This window comes from Colletotrichum fioriniae, assembly GCF_027942845.1.
Source record: "Colletotrichum fioriniae strain IMI 355084 chromosome Unknown scaffold_4, whole genome shotgun sequence".
NCBI lineage: Eukaryota > Fungi > Ascomycota > Sordariomycetes > Glomerellales > Glomerellaceae > Colletotrichum > Colletotrichum fioriniae.
The window spans coordinates 3454557-3481589 of NW_027076840.1; the positions used below are offsets into that span (position 1 = coordinate 3454557).

The following is a 27033-nucleotide window of genomic DNA, read 5'->3' on the forward strand; positions in this document are numbered from 1 at the left end:
TCCTCTTTCTCGTTTTCATCTGGCCGGGAGCCTCCCTGACTTCCATATTCTCCCTCGGTCTGCTGTCCGCCAGCAGCGACTTGCAATTGGAAACAGTACGATACTACGATCTCAGCAATGTGCAGGGGACTGCTAGGGGATGGGAGCGCGAGGAGCGCATTCTTCTCTGTGTCCCTCTAAGAGACGCCGAGTCACATCTGTCCATGTTCGCCTCCCATCTGCGCAACTTCACCTACCCCCACCACCTCATCGACCTTGCCTTCCTGGTCTCCGACTCAAAGGACCGCACCCTACAGGTTCTCAACGATATGCTCGAGGAGATTCAGGCTGACGAGGACCCCAAACAACCTTACGGCGAGATCTCCATCATCGAAAAGGATTTTGGACAAAAGGTCAACCAGGATGTCGAGAGTCGTCACGGGTTCGCGGCACAGGCGAGCCGAAGGAAGTTGATGGCCCAGGCCCGTAACTGGCTACTGAGTGCCGCCCTACGGCCATACCATTCCTGGGTGTACTGGCGCGACGTCGACGTCGAAACCGCCCCATTCACCATCCTCGAAGATCTCATGCGTCACAACAAGGACGTGATTGTGCCAAGTAAGCTCGGAAACCCTGAGGGGCGAGGGAGAGTATCTCGCTGACAGTTTGCAGATGTTTGGCGGCCTTTGCCGGATTGGCTCGGCGGAGAGCAGCCGTATGATCTCAACTCATGGCAGGAATCGGAAACGGCGCTAGCCCTCGCGGATACTCTGGACGAAGATGCCGTAATTGTTGAAGGTTACGCCGAGTATGCAACTTGGAGGCCGCATCTGGCATACCTGCGAGACCCATATGGCGACCCTGATATGGAGATGGAGATCGATGGAGTGGGCGGCGTCAGTATTCTTGCCAAGGCCAAGGTCTTCCGGTCTGGAGTACACTTCCCAGCTTTTAGTTTTGAGAAGCACGCCGAGACCGAAGGATTTGGAAAGGTGAGATGATTGTGCTGCTGGATGTGGAACAGAACTAACCATTGCCGTGCAGATGGCGAAGCGCATGGAATACTCAGTTGTCGGTCTGCCGCACTACACGATTTGGCATCTTTACGAGCCTAGCGTTGACGATATCAAGCACATGGAGGTACGTTTTTTACTCAACAACAACATTGCGAAGTCTGTTCTAATGCAATATAGGAAATGGAGCAAGAGAGACTCGCTAGCCAAAAAGAGGAGGAAGAAAAGGCTGAGAAGGCGAAGAAGGTCAAAGAGCAGTTTGGCGATGCTAGCAGCCAGTGGGAGAAGGACAAGACTGATATGCAAAACCTCGTCGTCGGAGAGAAGAAGAAAGAGACGAAGGGCACCAAGGAGGTCACCAAGGAGGGCAAAGAGGCCAAGTCGCCCAAGGATGCCGACAGCAAGCAGGCGGATACAAACAAGAAGCCCGCAGCAGCAGACAAGAAGGATGCGCAAGGCAAGTCAGACAAGCCGGCAAAAAAGGAGAAGGATGGAAACGGCGCAGCATTCGCCAAGAAGGCTCAGAGTTGAGAGGGACAAATCTAGTAAGATGACTCCCTGCTGCCGAACGTTGCTAGGATCTGTAGCTGTTCTTGATGAACGAGTGTCGCTACCCAGGTTGCCACCAGCAGACAGCTTGTGCGATCGATACACGGGATATAAAGCAGAGTCGAGCCGTGTTGTCAGCCTTTGTTGTACACTAAGATATCTGCCACCGGATGGTCTGGAAGAGAGGGGATGTTGTAGGAAGGCGTTGGTTTATCCTGGGGCCCATGGACATGGGCATTACGTCGGGCACAGAACTAGCCCGCGAAATTATGAGTTACAGATGTACAACTGAAATTTCAATATACGTGACTAGATGCAGAGGATAGGCCCGAGACGAGTTTTGTCAGTCTGGAACTATCGTTGACTGGGAATAATTGCAGCGGTTTGACCTAACTCAAGGTAGACTTAATCTCTTATCTACCGAGATGCCACTTGAGATAATGGCTGTAACGGATATAATAGGGCAGACCTGAATAGCATCTATTTGTGTAGAAGTGTCTTGCCGTGAGATTCAGTAAGAGGTGTGGTATATTCATGGCCAAGGCCAGAGGATAAAGCAAAGTACCGTCGTTTACAAAAGTAAGTATCCACTGCCTCTACGGATACCTTAGGAACCTATAAGGTATTGAAGGCTAGAACCTTAGGAGGATACGTACCCCCACAGCTTAGCTTCCGGGCACTGAGGTACCTTGCAGCGGAATCCCCAATCTGGGGCACTGTACCTTATCGGGCTGCTTTACCTTGGGTACTTGCTACTTAGTGATCACTAACACTGGGCGACATGTAGAGTGGCCTTGCTCCGTAGGTGCACGGTAACTTGACTGGGAGCTCCATCTGCAACCTGGTCAATTCTTCGCCCAGGAATCCTTTTTGGCGACAGCTGTCTCCGTCTTGGACAAGACACCTAAATCTCAACGTTCTCGATCCGCACCCTACGAACTCGAGCTAACCTCCAACGGCTCGACGGATATCTGTCCTTGGACCCCTCCCCGGCGATTGCACAAGGCACCCGCCACAAATTGCCAAAGGAGCTTGCTGTCATCTAAGGATATTCAGCCCGTGCTTCGTCGTTCCTCTCTAGCCTGAACGCCGCCACTCAACACCATCATTCCGAGAGCCCTCCAAGACCGATCCTCGCGCGCGCGCACTCGAACCGCCACGTTCACCTTCATATCATGAGTCGAGATGCGGATGACTTGCTGCAAACCGAGACGGCCTCTGCCGTTGGCACGCGCTCCAGCGTAGACATTCGTCGAGCCATGATCGCGCCAAGGATGCAGTATCGAAGCCGACCTGTCTCTGTCGCTGTAGACCCCGTGTCTTTGGTCATGTCCGAGTGCATATCGATCACCTCTGCGATTCAAAAACATGCGCGATCACCTCATTCTTCCGTTTCGGCCATCTTGGGTGGAAGCCCAAACCCGATTCACCTGGGGCCCCCGAGTCCTTCACCGAGGGGTGCATCCAAGACACCAGGCACTGGACTCGGGATCGATGGCCCTCAGGACGTGGCCTCTGCCAACAGATGGGGCCTACGTGGAAAAAAGGGTCGCAGTATACAGGACAATCCATTGATGGCCGGTTTTGGGAAGCTTCGTCATGAATTGGCCAGCGTTAGAGGTAGGTCTCAACCTCGTTCTTTGCTGCAGTGGCCTTTGCTATACTGAGCCAGCCTTGCTAACCACGTTGCGCTCCAGACATACATTCATTCGACGCTCTGTTTCTCTTGAATCCGTTCCTCCAGATAATCCAAACGAAAGGCACGGCCGCGCCCATAACCATCCTCACTCTGGGAGCCCTGCGCAAGTTTTTGGCATACGGATTTATAAGCCCTGCATCACCGCGATTTGCCCTTGCTATGCAGTCCCTATCGGCAGCCGTCACTCGGTGTCAATTCGACGGAAGCGACTCAGGACAGGTGGAGGTTGTTCTCCTGATGATTCTTCACCTGATGGAGGACATGATGTCGGGGCCAGGAGGCGACATTTTGAGTGACGAAAGTGTTTGCGACATGATGGGCAGGGGGCTAGCAATTTGCTCGCAACCTCGATTCTCGCCCGTCCTCCGACGAACAGCCGAGGCGTCCATGGTTCGCATGTGCCAGATCATCTTTGAAGACGTCAAACATCTCGAGGTTGAGGCCGGAGACGAGTCCGACGCTCTCGACAAGCAAACAAGCGCGGACATGGACAGCGTCAAGATGGATCCAGCCGCGACTACTGCGCCAGGCCTGCAGGTAACGAGCCCTGAACCGGATGCGCGCCTGTCCACCTCAAGCTCGACACCCTTGGACCCGAACCCACGATCTCGGGGAGGCTCAGAGTCGGGCGACAGCAAAGCCGACGCTGGCACTGGCGGCGATGTGGAAGCCGATGGCGATGCAGATGGCGCGGAGAGCTCCGACTCTTTGGATCTCCGGCCCTATTCGCTGCCTTCTGTACGGGAACTATTCAGGGTTCTGGTTAACTTCTTGGACCCCAACGACCGGCAGCATACCGACACTATGAGAGTCATGGCATTGCGCATTATTCACGTTGCCCTCGAGGTCTCTGGTCCCTCTATTGCGCGGCACCCTGCTTTGGCCGGGATAGCCGAGGACAGGCTCTGCTGCTACCTCTTCCAACTTGTCAGGTCTGACAACATGGCTATCCTACAAGAGTCGTTGATCGTGGCAGGCACGTTACTAGCCACATGCCGCGGTGTCTTGAAACTGCAGCAGGAACTTTTCCTTTCGTATCTCGTAGCGTGCCTTCACCCGTCGGTAGAAATACCGCGAGAACCGGGCATCGACCCGTCACTGTACGCCGGGATACCGCAATCCCCCAAGCTCGTTAAGCCACCCCCATCGCAGACCAGCAGTGGCCGCTCGACGCCAGTCCCGGTAAAGGATCGGCAAAAACTCGGTCTTGAGGGTGGTGCCAGGAAACCAGACGCACGACAGGCCATGGTTGAGAACATTGGTGTACTGTCAAGGATGCCAACGTTCATGGCTGAACTCTTTGTCAATTACGATTGCGACGCTGATCGAGCGGACCTGTGCGAAGATATGATTGGCCTTCTCTCGAGAAATGCTTTGCCAGACTCCGCAACTTGGAGCACGACGAGCGTGCCACCGCTTTGCTTGGATGCACTACTCAGATACATTCAGTTCATCGCCGAAAGGTTGGACGAGGCCCCGGTTGTCGATGGCTATCCCGACGCTACGGAGCTACGGGAGTTGAGACGGAAGAAGAAGATCATTATCAAGGGCACCAGCAAGTTCAACGAAAACCCCAAGGGCGGCCTTGCCTATCTCGAGGCCCAAGGAATCATCTCCGACCTAAAGGATCCAGTCGCGGTCGCCAAGTTCCTAAAGGGAACATCGCGCGTATCCAAAAAGGTCCTTGGCGAGTATCTCTCCAAGAAGGGAAATGAGGCCGTGCTAGAGGCATTCATGAGTCACTTTGACTTTTCAGAGAAGCGAGTGGACGAGGCGCTCAGAGGACTGTTGGAGACATTCAGATTGCCAGGCGAGTCGGCATTGATTGAGAGAATCGTTGTTTGTTTCGCAGACAAGTACTGTTTGAAGGCGAAACCAACCGAGGTCGCCAACGCTGATGCCGTCTACGTCCTGACCTACGCCATCATCATGCTCAACACGGATCAGCACAACCCCAACCTCAAGAGTCAAAAGCGTATGACCGTAGATGACTTTGCACGAAACCTACGGGGCGTCAATGACGGCCAAAACTTTGCGCCAGAGTATCTTCAAGATATTTTCGACAACATTAAGACTAACGAGATCATCCTGCCTGATGAGCATGACAACAAGCATGCGTTCGACTATGCCTGGCGCGAGTTGCTCGTCAAGTCGGAATCGGTGCGTCCGCTGGTTCTGTGCGAGACGAACATCTATGATGCCGACATGTTTGCTTCAACGTGGCGGCCCATCGTGTCCACCCTTTCTTACGTATTCATGTCGGCTACGGACGATGCAGTCTTTGCGAGAATTGTCACTGGCTTTGATGAATGCGCCCGCATTGCGGCCAAATACAAAAACACGGAGGCCCTCGATCAGATCATCTACGCACTAAGCCACATGACTACCTTGGCTACTGACATACCCTTCAACACCAACCTGAACACGGAGGTCCAAGCTGGCGAAAGCAGTGTCATGGTCAGCGAATTGGCAGTGAAACTTGGAAGAGACTTCAGAGCGCAACTGGCAACTCTGGTACTATTCCGAGTTGTCACCGGCAGTGAGGGTTTAATCCAGGATGGTTGGAAACATGTAGGTCAACATCCCCCTGGGTCATCATGGCGGAAAAACTAACGAACCTAGATAACCCGCATATGGCTCAACCTCTTTGTCAACTCCCTGGTCCCTCCCTTCTTTGCGGATTCACCAGTTCTGGATATCGGTCCGATACCGCTGCACACACCCTCCCAAGTGATCGATCGTGCTGCAAAGACTGTCGATACGGGCTTCTTTTCCGCCTTTACTAGCTACATTTCCAGCTACGCTGCAGACGATCCACCAGAACCCTCGGACGAGGAACTGGAAAGTACTCTCTGCACCGTCGACTGTGTCAACTCATGTCACATGGGCAACGTCTTTGCCAACATCTCGTAAGTCGGTCTGCCCCTGGCCAGACACAACTGCTAATCAGCGTCGCGTAGAAACCTCTCCCCTCAAGATCTAGAGCCGCTGATTGACTCCCTCCTCAACGCACTACCTGAAGATAACAACCCAACGGTGATCGTTGTCAAGTCGGACAATGTACCTGCAGCAACGATGAACGGCCAAAAGCCTGTGCAACCAGGAGCTGTGTACGACCCTGCCATGGCCTACATCCTTGAGTTCAGCACGGTCCTAGCTCTTCGTGACAAGGACACAGTCCAACTTGTAGCAAAGAGAGTCATCGAAGCACTGCAGGCCGTGCTGCGAGATGCTGGACGGTACCACTACATTATTGTCTCGAGAGCAACCTTCTATCTTCTCAAGCTACTCCGAGTCAGCTATGTATGCATGCCCTTACCCCCTGACAATGTTCGTTTTCTCATCAACTGGTTTACAGGCTCATGATTACATCAACGTCCCAGTACTGTTGCACACGATCTCGAGCTTCCCCAAGGAAGCACTGGCGAGAACTTCGACCATGGTGCTCCAGGGCTTGAGACTGTGCATTGACGAACCCAGCCCACTACGCAACGAGATCATGACCTCTCCGGACTTCTGGGCAATTATGCGAGCACTCACCGGACGTCCAGATTCTGCACCTCTTGTGTTTGACATTCTCGAGTTAGGTTGCGGAGGTACACCACCGGCTATCATTGCCGACAACTACGAGGCGGCCATCTCTCTTTTTGGCGACTTCGCGTCCGGGGCAGGTCGGATTGTCCTTGCAGAACGCAAGCTAGATGTCCAGCAGCGTAAAGCCCGAGAGGGGACACACGACAAGACGACGTGAGTGATTTACGATGCCTCTGCCATATTGCAAGATACTAACGGCCAGCAGTGTTAATGAGGCAATCTCACGAGGTACCAAGGCGGTTAACAGCATTCACAATATGACAGCGCGTATACCTTTCTTGATGAAGCAGTCCCATCTCGAGAGCAACGAAGGTAATACTCTCCACCAGGAAAAATGAGCAACAACGATTAACGCAATATTACAGCATGGTCCGCTTACTGGCTGCCCATCTTCCAAGCATTGACAACGCAATGCACAAACCCATGCCGCGATGTTCGCCTCCAGGCGTTCACGTCGCTGCAGCGATCTCTGCTCTCGCCTGAGCTCACTGATAGTGACCACAAGGAGTGGACGGCCATCTTTGGCGAGGTTCTGTTCCCTCTCATTCACAAGCTTCTTAAGCCTGAAGTCTTTTCGTCAGACCGTGACGGCATGAGTGAGATGCGTGTTCAAGCTGCGTCCCTCCTGTGCAAAGTGTTCCTTCAATACCTTGTGCTCCTCTCAGAGTGGGACGGAATGCTGGATCTGTGGGTCAAGATTGTTGACATCATGGATCGGTTGATGAATAGCGGTCAAGGCGACAGCCTGGTACGTCAATACGGAGAGTCTTGGACCTTGCAGAAGAAATTGCTAACAGTGCATAGGAGGAGGCAGTTCGTGAGAACCTCAAAAACGTGGTGCTTTTCATGGCAAGCAGCGGCTTCTTAGTGTCTCCCAGACAAGACGCTTCAAAAGAAAAGCTATGGAATGAGACTTGGAAACGGATCGACCGGTTCCTTCCAGAGCTGAAGAGTGACCTGGCATTGGAAGAACCAAGTAGTGTAGAAGAGCCGGCGCCAGCGGCTGGTACGACTGCCTAGAGGTAACTCGTCGTGAGGCGCCTGGGTGTGATTGCCGATAGTTAAGATGACTGTTTACGTGTACATAGATGGCAACTGGGGGCAGCATGGGTTAGGTATTCATGATGGTCAAGATACTGGGCCATATCGGCATTTGATGCATGCAGTAGGAAGTCACGTTGATGTCTACCCACAGGGTGTTATCGAAAGTGCTTTACGTGAAAGGACGGGGAAATCAAAATGCACTTGGGCTGTGTTGTACGTATGTAACCGTGGCCAAGTATAGTGCATCATCAAGATCCAGCATAGAATAGAAAGCTATTCTTTGTCCTTTTCAAAAGCGTTCACGTCATTTACACCACATTTTGAGGCTTGGGGACGCTGCAATAACGCGAGGGCAAAGTTTCAAACACACAATACCACTTTCCGACAACGACAACTCGATGGAAGCTCAAAGTGACCCTTTCTTTGAGAACGAGCAAAACGAGCAAAACTAAGAGCAAAATACGAATTATCAGAAATGAAAAAACATACAACACCAGGTATTCGCTGGTCGTCACCGACCCAACTACTAATCCGGCCCTCATTGGCTTATCTATGGGAGAGCGGACGGGATCCCGAGTTTTCCAATGGGTATGGTCGTATGTGGTAGACTTTGAAGCTCAATCCGTCTATGACCTTACCACGACATGGAGGTCACAGTCCTGCATAGAAGGCCTCGAGGAATCCAACAGAGTCCGGGTCAGGAGCTCTAGTCTAGCACGACACCATACATCTTCTCAGGTGCTGAACAACATTCTACTTGCTAGGTATTGCCTATTTCGTGAAGCACGAACAACGATTTCTCAATAACTTTGCAACGAGAATCAAGTGAAGCTAACTTATGGCTTGATGTTGAAGTTGAAATTGAAAGTGAGAGGTTGCGCGCGTCACTGCGCAGGCCGCAAGGTACCTTGGATAGCCCGTGCCCAAGGTATACATGCGCCTTAGGCCACTAGAACTTACCGCAACACTGTGCACAAGCCATTCTCAGTCTGTCGCTTGACTTGGACATTTCTACATCTCTTGTCTTCCCGTTCACTTTTGTTTGGAGCTCGTCCACACAACCGTAGACATGGCTTCCGGTCTTCCTATCGCCACGTACGTGTCATTGCACTTCGACACGTCGGGCCATCGGCTGACCTTTTGTGCTACAGGGTATACGTGCGAAACCTCGAGGAGCGCGCCAAAGTCGACCAGCTGAAGGATGCGCTGCTTCAGATCTTCTCTGATTACGGCAATGTAATTGACATTGTCGCCAAGACGAATCTCAAGGCAAAGGGTCAGGCTTTTGTCGTCTTTGACGATCCCGAAGCTGCGCGCAAGGCCATTGAGGAAGTTCAGGGATTCGAGCTGTTTGAGAAGCCTATGCAGCTGGCCCTGGCCCGGACAAGGAGCGACGCGACCGTCAAGTCGGTAGGCAACGATGACGAGTTTGAGCTTCACAAGCGCCGCCGCTTGGCTGAAAAAGGTATTTCCATTTCCCCGTTCACACCGTCTTCTCTCGCTACTTTGAACCAGAACGGCTTGCTGACCCTGCCCTCTCATCACCAATAGACAAGAAGAAGGCGTTTGAGGCTGCCGAGGAGCAGAAACGTCTCAAGAGGCCTGGCCCCGGCGGTGCGGCGGCAGCGGATGCCCGTCCTGCCAAGGCTGCCCGTGGAACTGGTCTCAAGTCCACCAATCCCTCCACTACAGCTGTCATTCCCGACGAATATCTGCCCCCGAACAAGATTCTCTTCGTACAGAACTTGCCCGACGACTACGACATCGAGGCCGTCACCAGTATCTTTGGCCGTTTCGAGGGTTTCCGTGAGGTCAGATTAGTGCCTGGACGCCGCGGTATTGCCTTTGTAGAGTACGATGGTGAGCAGGGTGCCATTACGGCGAAGGAGAACACGGCGGGCATGGTCCTAGGGGACACGCACACGATCAAGGTCACATACCAGCGCCAGTAAGACGGTTGGTGGAGATGACGGCATCAACCTCGAGTGTGTACGCATGTAGGGAGGTAATAAATGCGTTCCGGGAGGGTACTAATGTTTACAACGAGTGCGTACCCAATGAAAGCTACCTTAGTCTAACAACGCGACGCACGACGCATGCCTGATCGCCACCTCTCAACCTGTGCCGCAAGGACTGCTTAGAAAATAACGTCGTTGTCCTCCTCCGCAGCGAGAAGGTCGCCGGGGCCTGACGTATCCCCCTTCTCTTCTGCTGCCCGTGCGGCCTTTTTGGCCTTGATCTCGGCGTCTGCGGCAGCAGTGTCTCTCTGTTTCTTTCCGGCAACCTGCAGTGCACTGTGAGATCTTGCCATCAAAATCCAATGGATCTCTACATACCTTTTTGAGTCTGTAGAACTCCTCTCTGTCAAGCTCGTCCAGCTCCGAGTTAATGTCTGTGGCCAAAGTTAGATGCGTTACCCAGAGGCAGGAGGTATACAACATACACTTGATGGTGTTTTCTGTCCTGGGAATAATAACGTGCTCGCTAGCGAGATGATCAGTGAGGGATCACCAAGATGATCTCGAATGCATCTTACATGGCGTTTACTACAAGATGTTAGTCAATGGCTAAGAGTTCGGCGTTGGTTCAAATACATACCACGTCGATTAACGACCTTGATAACCTCATCCAAAATAACGAAAGCAGTCTTGGCACTGTTAGCGCTTCTGCAGTGTCCACTGGAGACGCAGCTGACGGCGGCGTACCTGGAGACTGGCAAGCTCGACCAAAGCTTCGACAGCACGGGCATATGTCTCGCGACAACGCTGGACCTGCTGACCACCCTTGCCCAAGCCCGTGAGGCCGAAATCGTTATTTCCTTCAGTTACGTAGCTCTCGAATGCCGGCAGTAAAACACCAGAAACGTTCTCTTGCTTGGTACGCACACGGAAGCGAGCTGACCGGGCTGACTCCTGGATCTGGTATCCGATATCACCGCCCACGGCGTAAGTGACCTCGGCCAAGGAGAAGGAAGCGATCTGCATCACGCGTCCCATCTTTCTCTTCGCCTCGTCGATACGTCTTGTAATCTCTATTCAGGGTGCAGTCACATCGGTCAGCGTACGTTCGTCTCGGACTGGGAGCGACACTGCCAACCTCGGAATCGCCTGTATCGCGAAACAAGTCAGTGAACCAAGTCATACGGCGAGATTCAGTTCATTGCACACGTACTTGGTCAAGGCCTCGCTCTTTCTTTTCAACAGACTGTGGCCAGTTTCGGCGCCCTTTAGCTTGGCCTTCATGATCCCCAGCGACTGGCGCGTGGGGAACACCGCTTCTCGGTCCTACACAGATGCATCGACATATTAGAAAGCTCCGTGGTCGAATCTGAAATGATGTAGGAGGGCTTTGGCCTACAGGAGCACCCGACATGGTGTTGCCTGATCGGAATGGGCGATAGTATAGGTAGGACTTGGAATCGAAAGGAGATCGGAGAGGAGGTTCAAGACAATCCGCACGGCAGCAAAGAGCGGAGGCAGTTGGGCGCAAGACGGTCGTCCACGATAGAGTCGACAAGGAGGAGCTGGAGATGTTGTTAGGCGGCTTTTGGCTGCTGTTGCGTCAGTGCTCAGAGTCGGCTCAGCGATGGGACGCTAAGGTGGAAGTACCTACCTCGAGCGGCTCCCCCCAGAGATGGAGTCGGGTACCTGGTGTAAGGTAGGTGGGCGGATCGCTGGCGATTAGCAGTCCACTGATAAAGCTTGGAATTGGGCTCTCTTTATCCGCGCGTAAGAGTCTCACGGTCGCTGAAGCAGCGCTGTGCCTTCATAGCGATATCCTTGTATCGGTGGCTAGGACATCCGCCCAACTTATCCCAATAGCCGAGCGCCATCCCAGAAATTCAGGACGGGCCGCATGCAAGAAAAAGTACCTTTGTAGGTTGACCGTGCCAGACTGCATCGTAAAGGAACGATCTGTCGCCTAGTTCGCGCCATGATCATCTTTTGAGATCGCGCCCCCGGAAGTTGAGAATTCGTCCCCAACGCGACCTGCACACGGCGAAAAGGCGCTCTCTGCGCTCGAGCTGTCAGTCTCTTGGTTACTCATGGCCTTTGGGCAAACGGCCTGAACCAAGATGCCTGCTCCCACGCTTCTCAACGGCTCTCAGAGGCGGCCGGAACTGCACCTCGTTGTATGCGCCGCCCATCCTCCTACCTACCCTCTCTGTCTTTCTCAACATTAGAGATAGAAGCTGACAGTACCCGATAGAGCGACGAGGACTCCGTATACGAACAAGATATCCTGCGAAACCCTGGAAGCATCAAGCCGTGGCTTGCCTACATTCAGTTCAAGTCTCAACATGGAACTGTACACGAACATGCTTTCGTGCTCGAGCGAGCCTGTCTCCAACTCCCCCGGTCTTACAAGCTATGGAAGATGGTGAGTCGCGAAGAGCACGCCAGCTCGCGAACCACCACCGCCGATTGCTAATTGTACGAATAGTACCTTACTTTCCGCACCAAGCACGTTTCGAAGCTGAATGCTGCTATTTTCCCCGCCGAGTACCGAAAGGTCAATGCCTTGTTCGAGCGCGCGCTCATTCTGTTGAACAAAATGCCTCGTATTTGGGAGCTGTACCTGAAGTTCTTGCTTCAGCAGCCGCTGGTCACGACCACCCGACGCACTTTCGATCGAGCCCTTCGTGCCCTGCCGCTTACCCAGCACAATCGAATCTGGGCCCTCTACAAGCCATTCATCAACTCTGCTGCAGGAATCAGCGCCGTCAAGGTGTGGCGTCGCTACATGCAAATACACCCGGAGGACGCCGAAGACTTCATCGAGCTCCTTGTACAGGTCGGTTTCTACACTGAAGCCATCAAGAAGTACATGGACATTCTCAACAACCCGCGCTTCACCAGCAAGCAAGGGAAAGGACACTATGAATTATGGAGCGAAATGGTGGATTTGGTGGTCGAGCACGCGGCGGAGATCGAAACCGGCCACGAAACAGGTATTGACGTTGACAGGATCGTCAGAAGCGGGATTGTCCGGTTCGCCGATCAGCGAGGGAAACTCTGGTGCGGCCTGGCGACTTACTGGATCCGACGAGGCAGCTTCGAGCGCGCTAGAGATGTGCTCGAGGAAGCCATCACCACGGTTATGACAGTTAGGGACTTCACGCTCGTTTTCGATTCGTACACCGAGTTCGAAGAGTCCATTATTGGAGCCCTGATGGAGGTAGCCTCGGACCGTGCCGACAATGGCATGGTGGACGAGGAGGCAGATTTCGAACTCGACATACGGATGATGCGATTCGAGCAACTCATGGACAGACGGCCATTCCTTCTCAACGACGTAGTCCTGCGCCAGAACCCCAACAATGTGTCTGAGTGGGAGAAGAGAGTAGCGCTCTGGGGCGACAATCATCTCGAAGTCGTTCAGACATACACAGCCGCCATCGCCACGATACAACCGAAGAAGGCTGTCGGGGCTTTCCATCAGCTCTGGGCCAATTACGCCAAATTCTACGAGCGTGGTGGTGACATACGTAATGCGCGCATCATCATGGAGAAAGCCGTCAAAGTCCCATTCAAGTCCGTTGCGGAACTGGCTGATATGTGGATTGAGTGGGCTGAGATGGAGTTGAGGAACGAGAACTTTGACGATGCCGTACGAATCATGGCCAAGGCTGTCCAGGCGCCGAAGAGATCCACAGTCGACTACTTTGACGAGACGCTATCGCCGCAGCAGCGTGTACACAAGAGCTGGAAGCTGTGGAGTTTCTACGTGGACCTCGTAGAAAGTGTCAGCTCTGTAGAGGACACACGAAAGGTCTACGAGCGCATTTTTGAGTTGCGAATCGCGACACCGCAGACAGTGGTCAACTATGCGAACCTGCTGGAAGAGCACCAGTACTACGAAGAGTCATTCAAGATTTACGAACGCGGTCTGGATCTCTTCAGCTACCCGGTTGCCTTTGAGCTGTGGAATCTCTACCTTACAAAGGCCGTTGATCGCAAGATCGGTATTGAGCGTCTACGCGACCTCTTCGAACAGGCTATTGAAGACTGCCCACCCAAATTCGCCAAGGTCATCTACCTCATGTACGGTAACTTGGAAGAGGAGCGGGGCCTCGCGAGGCACGCCATGCGCATCTACGAACGCGCAACGCGTGCGGTGGCGGATGAGGATCGAGCAGACATGTTCAACTTCTACATCACCAAGTCAGCATCCAATTTTGGCCTGCCATCGACGAGGCCAATCTACGAAAAGGCCATTTCCACTCTGCCAGATACCGAGGCACGGGATATGTGCTTAAAGTTTGCCGACATGGAGAAGCGCCTTGGCGAGATTGATCGGGCGAGAGCCATTTACGGTCACGCGTCACAGTTCTGTGATCCACGCACTAGCCCAGCTTTTTGGACCAAGTGGGAGTCGTTCGAGGTGCAGCATGGCAACGAGGATACGTTCAAGGAAATGCTCCGTATCAAGCGAAGTGTGCAGGCGCAGTACAACACGGATGTCAATTTCATCGCGTCGCAAGCACTTGCGCGTAGTCAGCGGAGACCGGAGGACTCGGGCGATGCCGAGGTGGACGATGCCATGGCGGCACTTGAGCGACAAGCAAGAGCACCAGCCGGATTCGTGGCTGCCAGCGACGCTACCAAGATGAATAACACATTGGAAGCGCCGCCAGCGCCGGCGAACCCGGATGCTATCGACATTGACGACCTTGACGAGTAACATGTATCAATTTCTCCGACCTGGCGGTGGTTGGCTAGTTTTAGGTAATAGCATACAGACAACAGGACCCCTTACAATACTTTTGCGTTCCCGGTCCTCCGATTCAATGCAGTTCATTCCCCAATGTTCTTCCTTCCCTAGTCTGGCTGATATGTTTCACAGCCTTGCGTGTGGTGGACTGGCTAGACATACTACTCCGTGCAGCGAGCGTGAGAACGTTCCCCATACCACGCCATAAGTCTACCCGAAACATCACTGCATCAGTGACTACTTCGCGGGCGTCTTGGTATAGCCCTTCTCGGTGTGCTTCTCATGGAACCCCGAGGCATAATTGCGGTCGACGTGGCCATCACGGGAACCCGGTGTGGCGTAAATGGAACCCTTGCGCTTTTGAAAGCGGCTCGGGGGGACCTTGGATGCGTCTAGTAGATGAAGCACATCAGTCAGTACTCAAAAGGCTCGCAGACTCCAAAGGACACTACCAGGACTCACCCCATTCGTCGGTGCTGGCTCTTCGATCTGTAGGCGAGGACGAGAGTGCAACGGCGGGTTCTCCGTCGAGTACGACTGGCGAGCTACCGACCTCGGTCGGGATGCTCTGGGTTCTAGCTTGTTCGTCTACACAGGGCGTGTAAGCAAGGGTCACATGTGCGGCATGTGGATAGGGAACCCTACTTGACATGGCGATGGTTGATATACTGGATAGTACAAGTACAGGTTTGCTCAGTGGCTGGTCTTACAATGAGTTCAGAAGATGAGTTGCATAGGGTGGTGGCTGATGGAGGCTCTGTTTGAGGGTATCGTGGTGTCGCTGGTTAGGTGGGCGAGTGGAGAAGTTGAGCAGAGGAGCGGGAAAGCGGACTTGAGAGGGGAAAGACGTGAGTTTATGAAGGTCCGGGTCTCGCGATTGCCTTCTTAACAGCAGCCCCGCGGTTGGGTAGCATGGATGAGTCGTGGAGGGTGGGTGCTACTGATGGCATTGGAGGGCAAGGTGAGGGAGGAGCAGAGGTAAGGTAGCTAGCTAATGAAGCTGGCGGGCGTTGATGTCAACGAAGGCGGAGGCGATGCATGTACTGTACGATGGGGGTGTACGAAGAGAGCACATGGAGGTCAAAGTAAGGTAGGTTCGGACCAGAACTCACTTGGGGTGGTCACTTGCCAGTTGCACACTATTGAACCCCAGGCCTCCAATTTGTTCATTGAGGCAGGTATGAGTTCACTTTATCCTACCTGAGAAGCGAAGGCGCTTTGGCTTAATGAACCTGTCGATCATCTACGTGCTAAGGTTGAGGCTGGGTCGACGTGTGATGCATATCACTGAGTTGAGTGCATCTAAGCCAAGCTTTCGAGGGCCTTTGCACACACAGATCTATGTGCCAAGACCACCGTGGCTGCAGCGAGAGAGAACCTGAATAGAGCCAAGCACTCACTCGCATAGTAGGTATCAGGATACATGAGGGTGGTCATAAACTACATGATGTACCAATCTACACATTCTGGGGAGACATGTCATGTTGCATACGGCAGCTCACCTCACTTACCTGGTACTGAAAGTTCATTTGGTTGAGCTGGCTTGGTGGCCAACAGCGACATGTTTCAAAACGAGGTGTTCATCTCTCATAGTACATGGAAGTTTGGGCTTCGCGAGACAGCCCGACACCTCGTCTACAGCAACCTCCAAGGAAGGGTGCTCTGACGGGGTAAGCAATAGAAAGCAAGATCCGATAGCATCTCAGCTTGAACCAGCGCGACAGAGTGAGGCGACACGTGTAGGAAAGTCGTCAAGGTTTCTTGTATATGAAAGTACTCGTGCAGGCGCAAGGTACATTCGCCATTCCCTCTGTTAACGCGGGGAAAGTGACGAGGATCTGCCATCGCTGTTGACGTCACATGCCTTTGGCGACGAATGAAGAGAGACCGCGACCACCCCCTAGAGCTACCTGCTCACCACCCATACTCTGTATTAGGGCCTTGCACTTTTCCTCAGGCATGAGAAAGTACTGCTTAAGGTAGGTAGTGATAATGCGAAAGTACCTCACTCTACGTGTCCATCATGTTAAGGTAGACTGAGGTGTTCATTCCTTCCCTTCCCTCACTCTACTCTATCCGACACAAGCCTCCAATCACAGCCACACAGCTCAACCGGTAGTTCGGGAACTGCGGGGAGATTCCAATGTTTCCCTTTTGGGATTCCCCTCTCTTCAGCACCTTCTCCTTCCCCGGTGCCCTCCCTTGACTAGGAGCCCTAGACTTCCGACACGCGCAATATGGGCGATTCGACCGCCCCTAGAGAACATCTTGAGATCAAAAGCCTTGGCCTGCGATAGGCTTCACAAAAAAGTCCTCAACATGGAGACGTTCTCGACAGGAGGGATAATAGCAAGACCAGGACATGATACTTCATTGCAAACAATATTGATCACCGACGAGAACAACTAAGAGCACGGTGAGCCGTTGATTCGATGCAAGGTGGTGTGGACAGAAGTCCGAGGTAGATGAATACTAAGCCACTCGAATTGGGACCGGCTTTTATGATTCCTTCATACCGCATCTACTACTACTACGTCGCCCCTCCCTGTTCCCGCCGTCATCCTGTCTGGGCTCTTCGTCGGTTTTATACGCCCATGTTGTCATATTTCCATTCCGCACGCCTCTCTCATGTAATGTTACCTCACTACACGTGATAAGTGAAACCCTTTCACACGTATTCTCATATTCATTCACCGTAGTAGACTACATTCTCATGCTTGTCACGTCTGTTTGTAAGCGAGCACAAACAATCTCAACACAGACACATTCATATTCACGCCATTCCACCGCTTCACAGATCAAAGGGCACCAAGGTGAGCAGCAATCAGAGAATGTAATTGTGTACTATGGGTGTTAAGACACAGTCAGGTACCTCAGATACAAGTGAAAGGCATCAGCATCAGCATCAGTTAACAGCCTTTCTTCATCGCCTGTCCATCCTGCCTCCACGGATCTCTGTTTTAACCCTCGTGGTAGTCCCAAATCCTCTCAGAAGACACGAGCATTTAAATCTCCTCGCCGTCGGCGCGGAGCTCGGCCAGGTAGGCAGCGTCATCCTCGGGTGCGGCTGAGGGGGTTTGAGCACGCTTAATCATCTTGTTGAGGAGCTCATCGGAGCGCTTGACGGCGAGCATCAAGTTGCGGCGGGCAGCGGCGGGCGTGGTGGTGCCAGCCATCTGGACAGGAACGATACCGCCGAAGGGACCGGCACGGGCAGCGTTCTGGCAACGGACCAAGCATACATTGCTCTGGCCAGCGACGGTACCAGTGCAAGTCTGATCGGCGGGGATGGCAGCCTTGAGGGGGAAGTCGGTCATGGCGCCATCACGGTTGCGGGAGTTCTGGCCCGGAGGAGTGGTGACAACGTTGATGTTGGTCCACGAAGCTCCGGTGGCATCGGCGTTGATCATGCAGTCGTAGGGGCCTTTGTACGTGTCAGTCAAGTGCCAAGTAAAAGGATAGTGTGTGCCCAAAACTCACCACCACCGTCACCGTTGACCTGGTGCAGGGTCATGTCGACGGAACCGCCGGCAGAGATCTGGGGGGAGCATGGTGCCAGTCTCGGCCATCATGGCCTTGGTGCCGGTCTCAAGGTTGTTAGTGCCGGCTCCGACAGTCTCGCCGAAGGTATCCGCAGCCTCGCCCTTGAAGCGAGTGCTGTCAGCCTGGAAGGGATCACGACGTGTTCCGTCACGGGGAGTGCTGGAGTCGATTCCGAGGGCCATTCCCTGTCCGCCGGCATCACCAGTGGCGCCAATGATGGCAGCGTGGCCGGCAACAATGTCGGCAGTGGCCAAAAGGCCGATGGCGAAAATGCTCTTGATGGAAGACATTGTGATGTGAGAGAAGGTAAGTCCTGGCCGGCAGGGATATATTATACAATACAAATGATTGGAAGGAGAGAAGTGGTCGGATAACTAAAAGACTGCTGAATGCTGGATGGGAAAGAAAACTATGAGAGGATTGAGGCTGGAGATTAGACCATCTTTATACCTTGGTTGTCAGTACCCCGTTGAGAGTACCCAACCGGTAGATGGATGTCTGTCTGATGTCGAGACGACGCGCATATCCTGCACCCCATTGCCAACACGCGCCTTAGTGAGCATCCGGAGTGCTTCTCCTGCCTTCTTCTCTGATACTCAAAGGACGGTGGTCGAATTTCCATCCGACATCCTAAACCGCCAAGCCAAACATGTTTTCGCAATAGAGCCTCAATGCGAGATCCTGGGGGGGTATCACTACACCCAAAGGAGCGTGCACATGCACAGAAGTACCTTCCACGCGGTTGTTGTTGCTCACTCGAAGTTGTATCCGCAAAGTCGGGCTGTGGCGAGGCCACGAGCAGAGCCTCATGCGAACCTCGGGCCAGGGGCGTGTGCAACATGAGGCCACCATAGCAGGGATGGCCGCAAGGTTCCGGAGTTGGTGTGGCCGAATGTCAGCTGGAAAAGTCCGAGCCCGCGACCTTATTTCGACCCAGTTTAGATGTACTAGTGTTGAAGGGGTTGACGAGTGCATAATGATCGTATGCACCATCCACTACCTCAGGTCAAGGTACGAACGACAGGAGTACCATACATAAGAGAATGACCTGCATTTCTGCAGTCCATGTACTTCTAGTCGGTCAGATACAGGCAGTAGCTCGACCTGACAGAGAACGGTTTTCGACCCGTTCAGGAGAAGACAGCAAAGATCGATGTTGTGAATGCACCCTGAGCCAGCCCGTTGATGCAAGTCCTCTAACATACCGTGGGTGAAATCGACTACGAAGGAGACCCACAAGTCGGCGAGTCACAAGATACATGATTTAGCTTAAGATTGCTGCCGAGTTACATCGGAATGCAACAATACCAATATGATCCCGACAGGGATCTTGCCGGCCTTGTTTCCGTTTCTAAAGACCAAGACAAGCATGGGGATTACGGCGGCCTAGCCAGCTGAAGGCAAGGTGCTATGTAAGGTGACACGGCAACTAGGGGTAAGGCTGTGGTATTCAGGCCCGTAGCGATCGACCTGGCAAGCAAAGACCATGCCTCGTGCGTGTTTGATGCGGAGATGTACGGCTGTTTCGATCCACGGCGCGGGAGCGTTCAAACCGGATCCAGATCACTGGGGTACGACGTGATTATTGCAAGGGGGAAATGTAAGAACGAGCCCGGGAGTTGGCAGCCCAATGGGATTGAACTTGGAGTCAACTACGAACGCACGGGCAGAGATGATTTACCGCCGTGGCGTGGATAACCCTGTGTAGACACTCATAAGCCAGTATAGCAGATGCATTAGTAGATGAAGGGAGACGCCGTCGATCAACGCTGTAGAGTGAGCACATGTGCAGACGGGCCAAACCGCTGCGGCAGACAACGGCGAGAACCACGCACGCACAGATAGCCGGCAAGGCAGTACGAATTCGAGTCACTCGTTCTCTGCCCAAGCCAGTCGGGCTGAGCCGAGCCAAGGGTCGAGTATGAGCCGCGCACAGGTCCAACGGCTGGCAAACCGGCAAATCGTGCAGCCGATGGTAGGACACGCGTTAGAACCGGTTGCTATACGCGAGAATCGACTGTGCCCTGGGCTGCAGAGCGCCGTAGCGCGGTTCAATACAAGTCAAAGCTATGGCAAGGGACGATGACCTTGTAGCCTCTCAACGCTTAACACGACGCAGGGTTCCCGGAGGGCACCGAGCATCAAGCAACGACCACCAAGGCAGAGGAATGGATGCCAAAAGAGAGGCTACTGTGGAGGATGGCGGGTGTCGAGAGCACCTCAACATGCTATTTCTGTCCTGACATCTTTCAGTCTTTGAGTCATAGCCACGAGGCCTGCTTGTCGTACTCAGGGGAAAAGAAACACGGAGGTTGTAGTCGTTCCATGTTCGTGATAAGGAGAAGTGGTAAGTGCTCTCATGCAAATGCATACTGACACTAAGTGGCCAGTGACTAACAGTAGCCATGCTGGACGAGGTCGGTTGCACGTAATGGTGGCTATCACGTGCAGCATATCGATGCGAGAGCAAGCCATACGTGCATAGAGGCAGCTTCAAATCCCATCCTTTGCAGTTGGATTCGTTTACGATAGGCTGGGGTTCTAGGAAGACGATTCCTGTGATGTAACAGCGACACGCCACGGGGCAGAGACGGGCTTGGTGATCCTACCGGGCCTCACAGAAAAGATAGCCGTTGGAGCTAGAAATACCGCCGCGGTTACTAACAATAAGATGAAGTCTGAGATGAGCCTTTGCCACTTGCTTGTGCTGTCAGCCCCCACCGACCAACGGACGAGATGCTTTCGAAGATTGAAGCCGCTGACTAGACAGTAGGTTAACAATTCAGTGTAATTAGTTTCAAGATGGACCGAAAGATGAGTAACGGCAAACGTAGCAGGATACCAGGCAAGGTGGGTAGTTGCCAAGGGCGGCGAACCTAGTGAGACAGGCATCGTTTGGAACAGGCGACGTGGGCTGCGCACCGATGTTGTATGAAACAAAGTTGTCAAACCCCATGGTTGCGGGGCCAATCGCATGGGCGTTTCCCCTGTGTGCAGCAGAGCTATGGAATCGATCCCGTTGGCCTTTGCTCACCAGAGAGGAGATAGAGATGCCTCGGATCGATCCGCCCGCCGGTGACAACCATGGTGTGATGGATGCAAAATCCTCGTGAGCCAACCTAAAGGGGACGGGCTGGCGACGGTATTTTCCTGTGCTTATACACCCAGATACAGTTAGGTAGTGCCAGCGGCTGATCAAACGGAATGGAAGAATAATCAAGGTTAAAGATGGACGGGAACGTAGCGAGCGGAAGCTAAGCCAATCTCGGCCAACCTTCTGCCACGATCATGCAACCCCCTGGGGAAAATCTCCCAACTAGTCAAACAGGAAGAGGTCTGGATCTGCTCCTGGCAAGCCATGGACGGAGATGGAGTTCCATCGCGGTGTCCCAGCCTTGCATAGAATTCAGGTCCGCTAGACGTCGTATCGCTAAGTGATGGTCGTCTGTTTGGGGCTGAAGGCGACGGTGTGTTTTGGTTACCCACAAGAGGCCCTTAAGACCCCAGGTGCACTGGGCGGTATCCGTAGTGACGATGCCCGACCTCCACGTCGCCATGTCTTGACAGAGGGGCAGCAGTGTGGAAAACTTGGTCTTGCAACCAGTTGGGCATTCCACAACCCCATCTCTGTCCGCGCGAGCCTTATCCTTGGACGAATCAGATGACACAGGAAGTTTGTTATAACAATAGCCAAAGATAGGTTGACCAGGTAAGGTTGTAAAGTAAAATGAAGAAACGTGCGGATATACTTTGAAACGACGTCAACTCGGATCTATATATTACATAATCACACCCGCAATATGCCTTATGTAAACACATTTGTGGGGTCATGGGTGATAACTGAGGTACCTTTCTTACCTTACCTTGGAAGGTCATTCCCAATTGCCCGTGCCTGCATGCTGCGTGCTGTGTGCCTGCCTCAGCGAAGACTCATTGTACATCACCACTGCCTGCCAGAGCCAGGTTTTCGCCGGTGCACGGCACACTGATTACTTCCTTTCTCTACCTACCTTACTTACTATCAACTTTGGCGAATTCCGAGCAAACACCAAGTCAGTTGGTCCAATTACAGGACATCGGCTGGCTAGGTACCCGTGGCAAGTTGTGAGTCAAAATCCAAAAGACTCGTCTCTGGCTTACATGAGTAAATCATACATTACCCCTTCCAAGACGAGCTTGTAGTTCAAGCCAAAGTCTTAATCACATTCATATCATTTGTCCCTGATGACCAATTTCTCGACACCGAATCCTGGCCTTCATGCTTTGACTCATTCTTCTTCGCTCTACGCATCTCAACTTGTCGTGACCTGTCTCATCTCATCGCCCCGACGCCTTGCCCTAACCTTACTATCCATCAGCTAACCGCGCACCAGCTACTCGTATCGACTTTTCATCTTGAGCTCACCGTTACCTCAAACCCCAGTGCGGTCTTGCAACTCGAGCTGTATCCACAACACCAACCCACCATTCATCGACTCCCTTTGACGATCCTGGGACCCAGGCTGCTTGCCTCAAGGCCTGTGCTGCGCCCTTGCCATACCTCATGCAACCGCGCTTGCGCCTGCGCCTCCGCCTCCATCACCACTGCTACCACCACCACCCTAGCTAGTCAAGCTAGAGCTGCTTCTGGAGTGAGACCAGAAGGAGTTTATCTCGAAACTCAAGGATCACGGCCCATGGTTCAACGCGGCGCACGTTCTACCCCTCGACTTCCTGCATTGGCGCATCCGTGGACTCGACACCTTCCAACTGCCAGGCCTGTCGTGTCATGCTACGTGCCTGTGCTCGACCTCGATCTGTCTTGACCTGGAACCGCTGCTCGGTGCCGCGTGCATCCTTGTACCCTTACCTCATGAAGAGAAACTTTGACACGTTTGTGGGTCGCCCGTCTGCGTTTTCGCCGTCCAAGATGACAACCTCTGTTACTGCCTCGTCTATGAGCAACTTCACCACTGCGAATGTCCCCCCAACACTCAGTCTTACTCCCAAGGAGAAGCAATTGAGGGATCTTTTGGTTGACGTTGCTGCCTTTATCGATGGAGTCGGTCGTTCACCTGAGCCTCTTGTCCTTCGATGGGCTGGAGGCTGGGTTCGTGATAAACTCCTTGGCATAGAGTCTCACGATATTGATACCGCCATCAATGCCATGACCGGCTATGCCTTTAGTCTGGAGCTGCGCGACTACTGTGCTCTAGAGGAGCATACAAAGAAGCACAACATTGGTCCCGATGATATGGGCAGCCTCCACAGGATTGCTGCGAATCCCGATAAGTCGAAACATCTCGAGACAGCGACTACCCGTATGTTTGGTCTGGACGTTGACTTTGTTAATTTACGCAAGGAGACGTACACTCAGGACAGTCGCAACCCTACAATGGAGTTCGGCACTGCCGAGGAAGATGCTCTACGCCGCGATGCCACCATTAACGCCCTCTTTTACAATTTGCACACCGGCCTGGTCGAAGATCTGACCGGAGGACTCACAGACATGAAGTCTCGCCTGATCCGCACACCCATGGAGCCTTTCCAAACCTTTACAGACGATCCTCTCAGAGTCCTGAGGTTGCTACGCTTCGCCAGTCGTCTTGACTTTTCGATCGACCCTGCTGCCACTGCAGTCATGGCCGACCCCCAAGTTTTAGACGCTCTAAAGCTTAAAATCAGCCGTGAGAGGGTTGGTGTCGAGATGGAAAAGATGCTGAAGGGTTCGTCTGTCTATGTTTAATTCTTTTGGTATGGGAATTCGGTGAACTGACTTGTTTGGCTTTCTGCTGGAGCAGGTAAGAACCCACGCATGTCTCTAGACCTGGTTCGAACTCTCAACCTGTACGAGGCCATCTTCACGGATTCCAGTGACAGCGGTCACCCGTCACCAGATCTCTCCAAGTGGAAACTGGCCTACGATCTCCTTGATAGGCTCGCTCATGACAAGGTCCCGAAATTAATCTATGACGTTCTCGTCACATCCGACGAAGCTGCATACTTTGCTTGGAATTTGGCTGCAGTTATCCCATACTCCCACATAACCGAGGAAGTACCATTACCAAAGGCCCGGGGAACTGTGCCTCTGACTACGTTGGTTGCCCGAGAAGGTATCAAGGCCCCCAACAAGCTTTGCGATGTTATTACTGCAGCATATCGGCACCGCGCCGAGATCCTTAGTCTGAAGCGAAACTTTGGTGCCGGGAAATCTAGGGCTATCGAAAGGGGCACCGTTGGTATGGCGATTCGCAAATGGGACAGCCATGGAGGCCACTGGCGAGTCCAGGTACTCTATACCTTACTTGTCGAGGCCATTGAAAAGTTGCCACCTGATTCAACTACTGGTAGGTAACCCCATTTCTGCACTCTCCTTACCTTGTCCCGGGAAAAATTACTTATTCCGCCACAGACAGAGCAGAGTTTCTCTCGGGATGGCAGAAGTTCCTGGATCACCTCGCTGATTTGGACGTCATGGACGCACCTTCGCTGACCCGCCTGGTGGACGGCCGATTGCTGGGAAAAGAACTCGGTGTCCGGCCCGGCAAGTGGATGGGCCAGGCCTTGGATATTTGTGTCGCTTGGCAACTTCGTCACCCAGACGAGACCGAGCCGGCAGGGGCCATTGAAGAGGTGCGACGGCGAGCAGTTGAGCTGGGGATCAAGGGGCTTCCCACATGATGAACCCATCTGTACTGGGCAGAAGGCCCTTGAGGACGGGGGCTTTGCAATATACATCGGGCGAAGACTTCGATTGTTTTGGGCAGTGCTAGACGAAAACCAATCAACAATGGAGTAACGACGAGGAGAGGTTGTCTCAGGCAAGGCAATATTGCCTGGAGGGTACCGACTTGAAATACCCAAATAGACCACTTGCTTCTTGAAGCTGCAGGGAAAGTGCTACCAAAAGTCTTCGCCATCACATTCTGTTCCGAGGAGGCATATTTGCTGTCTATTCATCTCGTTTTCAATGCGGCGGTCCTCCACTGCCCGACTGCCTACACTCGATCAGAGCACGTTGGAGTAAGGTAGCCTGCACAGTGCGCTATAGTGCATCCTACTATGTACCTATTGTAAAAACTCGGGCGATTTCCAATCCAAAGGCCGCACGCACTAATTCCACTCCCACTGTGCCCGCTTAATCTTGTTGCTAAGAATCAGAGAGACACTTGCTCTCCCGTCAACGACCGTTAACGGTTAATCACCTACCTTACTCAGGCGGGCGAGGTCAAAATTCCGATCTCTCTCGTCCTTCCAGCTTACTCAGAACAGGACCTGTCATACGATCTGTAGACAAGTGAACACAACTGCATCAAGCTCTCTGTCCCATCTCGATCGTCCACGCTCATTTGGTCTCACCAGTGCCCGCTATGCTCTCCGACGTAGTCGAGGCCCTGCAACGAGCTACGTCCAGCTCTCTTGAGTTCAACGTCGACAAAGGTCTGGATTCTACCCGCGACGACTAAGGCAGTGCTTCATTAGACGTTGGAAGCTGACATGAGCCACAGATCTACCAGAACGATACACTCTTACAGACCTCGCACGAGACTTATCGGAGGTCGAGCATTTGGTGGGTTCGGCATACTCACCCATCTAATTCGTCTTACACAGGTTGCTCATTAAAACCCCAACAGCCACAAATACACACTCTCAGCGCTCTTTCACTCTGTCTCAGAAATGCCGACCGCATCGACCAAGGGTCACAAGATCAAGAGTCTATCGCACAGCTTTCTAGCCATGCGCTGGGATTACTGAGCAACTCTTCTGGCTCGCTGTTGAACACTGACCCAGCTCTAGCCGAGCAGGCGTTGGATATCTTGAGAAGCCTTGTCGTCAGATTTTCTCCATCCTTTGACGATCAGTGTCTTATTCTTATCGCTGCATACACCGACTGCAAGAGAACCTGGACGACCGCCAATGCAGAGCTTTATGCCAGAGAGATCCTGCGGCATTCTTTGGAGGATGTCCACAAGCAGGCATTCATCAGCTCAGTAGTGTTGGAGGGTTTTATTCGACCCATCTTCTCTCGGACAAGCTCTAGTCGCCTCACTTCCACCGGCAGGAAAGCTCATTTCGCCGACAACAGTCAGGACCAGTCCACTCCTGGTGTTTCCGCTAATACCGATGATGCGAAGCCTTGGAAAACCACTCAAACGCATGCCATTACCGTTTTTTCCTGGGCTGTGGAACAATCCGATGTCGGTCACACTTCCACCATCAAGTAGTCATGATCCTAGCTGGAATGGACAGCTAACCAGTAGTTTTTTACAGGATGTGCTTGTCGAAAAAAGCTGGCCATTATTCACTCCAGTTCTCCTCGCTCTCCTAGACGACCCAGACACGAAATTCAAAGCACTCGGTCTAGCTATTCTAGGCGACTTTCTCGCCAAATGCCCAGGCAAGGTCCTCGTTCAGACCGGTCTGGGTGACATTTTTGAACAATCCGTCTTCCCCTCTTTACTATCCCTGCCAACTCTAACGCCCGAGACAGAGTCCCTCCTACTACTTGATCCGGCATATAGTGCAATCATCCAGCTTGCCAGAATTCAGTTTCCTGGAGCGGGGGACATAGACAAAAAAAATCGACTTCTTACTCGTTTGCTTAGGGAAGGGGTTTTTATGGGCTACTGGCAGGCGTCCGACTATGTTGGAATTGTTCAACTACTTGCTCGACAAACGACCTCTATCATCAATGAACTCGGCTTTCTTGCCACGGCACATTTGAAGGCAACTCCACATGTCTCCAGCGCGATAGCTCTACTGCTGACTTTCACATAGGAGCTCTTGTCTATGGTTTCTGCAATCATGACGGACCCCTTCCTCGCTTCTCATCCTAGCAGCATACAGGCGGCCGCGCAGGCATTCGGTGCCGTCATGGTGAATTGCTGGCCGAGAATTTCAGACAAAACACATGCAGGC

General features: G+C 52.9%; 8 protein-coding genes across 8 annotated transcripts; 5 read left to right on the forward strand and 3 right to left on the reverse strand.

Moving 5' to 3' along the window:
* Positions 1–203: 203 nt before the first annotated feature.
* ANP1 (Mannan polymerase II complex anp1 subunit) lies at positions 204–1523 on the forward strand (the record flags this gene model as incomplete). Its single annotated transcript, XM_053196516.1, has 4 exons — positions 204–597; positions 652–971; positions 1024–1119; positions 1173–1523. The coding sequence occupies 4 exons, from the start codon at positions 204–206 to the stop codon at positions 1521–1523; spliced, it is 1161 nt and encodes a 386-aa protein (XP_053045917.1).
* A 1876-nt stretch (positions 1524–3399) lies between these two features.
* Positions 3400–7854, forward strand: GEA2 (GDP/GTP exchange factor for ARF; the record flags this gene model as incomplete). The annotated part of the gene is made up of 7 exons (XM_065757208.1): positions 3400–5811; positions 5863–6149; positions 6201–6543; positions 6599–6987; positions 7040–7146; positions 7200–7582; positions 7639–7854. The coding sequence occupies 7 exons, from the start codon at positions 3400–3402 to the stop codon at positions 7852–7854; spliced, it is 4137 nt and encodes a 1378-aa protein (XP_065614421.1).
* A 1093-nt stretch (positions 7855–8947) lies between these two features.
* Positions 8948–9830, forward strand: N0V96_004761 (uncharacterized protein; the record flags this gene model as incomplete). Its single annotated transcript, XM_053196514.2, has 3 exons — positions 8948–8973; positions 9030–9343; positions 9430–9830. 3 exons carry the CDS (start codon positions 8948–8950, stop codon positions 9828–9830), a joined length of 741 nt encoding a protein of 246 aa, XP_053045915.1.
* A 185-nt stretch (positions 9831–10015) lies between these two features.
* Positions 10016–11250, reverse strand: VMA8 (H(+)-transporting V1 sector ATPase subunit D; the record flags this gene model as incomplete). Its single annotated transcript, XM_053196513.1, has 9 exons — positions 10016–10162; positions 10215–10270; positions 10322–10362; positions 10415–10424; positions 10477–10525; positions 10584–10909; positions 10975–10985; positions 11050–11162; positions 11236–11250. The coding sequence occupies 9 exons, from the start codon at positions 11248–11250 to the stop codon at positions 10016–10018; spliced, it is 768 nt and encodes a 255-aa protein (XP_053045914.1).
* Positions 11251–11953: 703 nt separating this feature from the next.
* SYF1 (pre-mRNA-splicing factor syf1) lies at positions 11954–14562 on the forward strand (the record flags this gene model as incomplete). Its single annotated transcript, XM_053196512.1, has 3 exons — positions 11954–12010; positions 12088–12258; positions 12322–14562. The coding sequence occupies 3 exons, from the start codon at positions 11954–11956 to the stop codon at positions 14560–14562; spliced, it is 2469 nt and encodes an 822-aa protein (XP_053045913.1).
* Positions 14563–14829: 267 nt separating this feature from the next.
* Positions 14830–15244, reverse strand: N0V96_004764 (uncharacterized protein; the record flags this gene model as incomplete). Its single annotated transcript, XM_053196511.1, has 2 exons — positions 14830–14984; positions 15055–15244. The coding sequence occupies 2 exons, from the start codon at positions 15242–15244 to the stop codon at positions 14830–14832; spliced, it is 345 nt and encodes a 114-aa protein (XP_053045912.1).
* Positions 15245–17597: 2353 nt separating this feature from the next.
* N0V96_004765 (uncharacterized protein) lies at positions 17598–18425 on the reverse strand (the record flags this gene model as incomplete). Its single annotated transcript, XM_065757209.1, has 2 exons — positions 17598–18016; positions 18092–18425. 2 exons carry the CDS (start codon positions 18423–18425, stop codon positions 17598–17600), a joined length of 753 nt encoding a protein of 250 aa, XP_065614422.1.
* A 4619-nt stretch (positions 18426–23044) lies between these two features.
* CCA1 (CCA tRNA nucleotidyltransferase, mitochondrial) lies at positions 23045–24795 on the forward strand (the record flags this gene model as incomplete). The annotated part of the gene is made up of 3 exons (XM_053196509.1): positions 23045–23840; positions 23940–24461; positions 24527–24795. 3 exons carry the CDS (start codon positions 23045–23047, stop codon positions 24793–24795), a joined length of 1587 nt encoding a protein of 528 aa, XP_053045910.1.
* Between the last annotated feature and the right edge of the window lie 2238 nt (positions 24796–27033).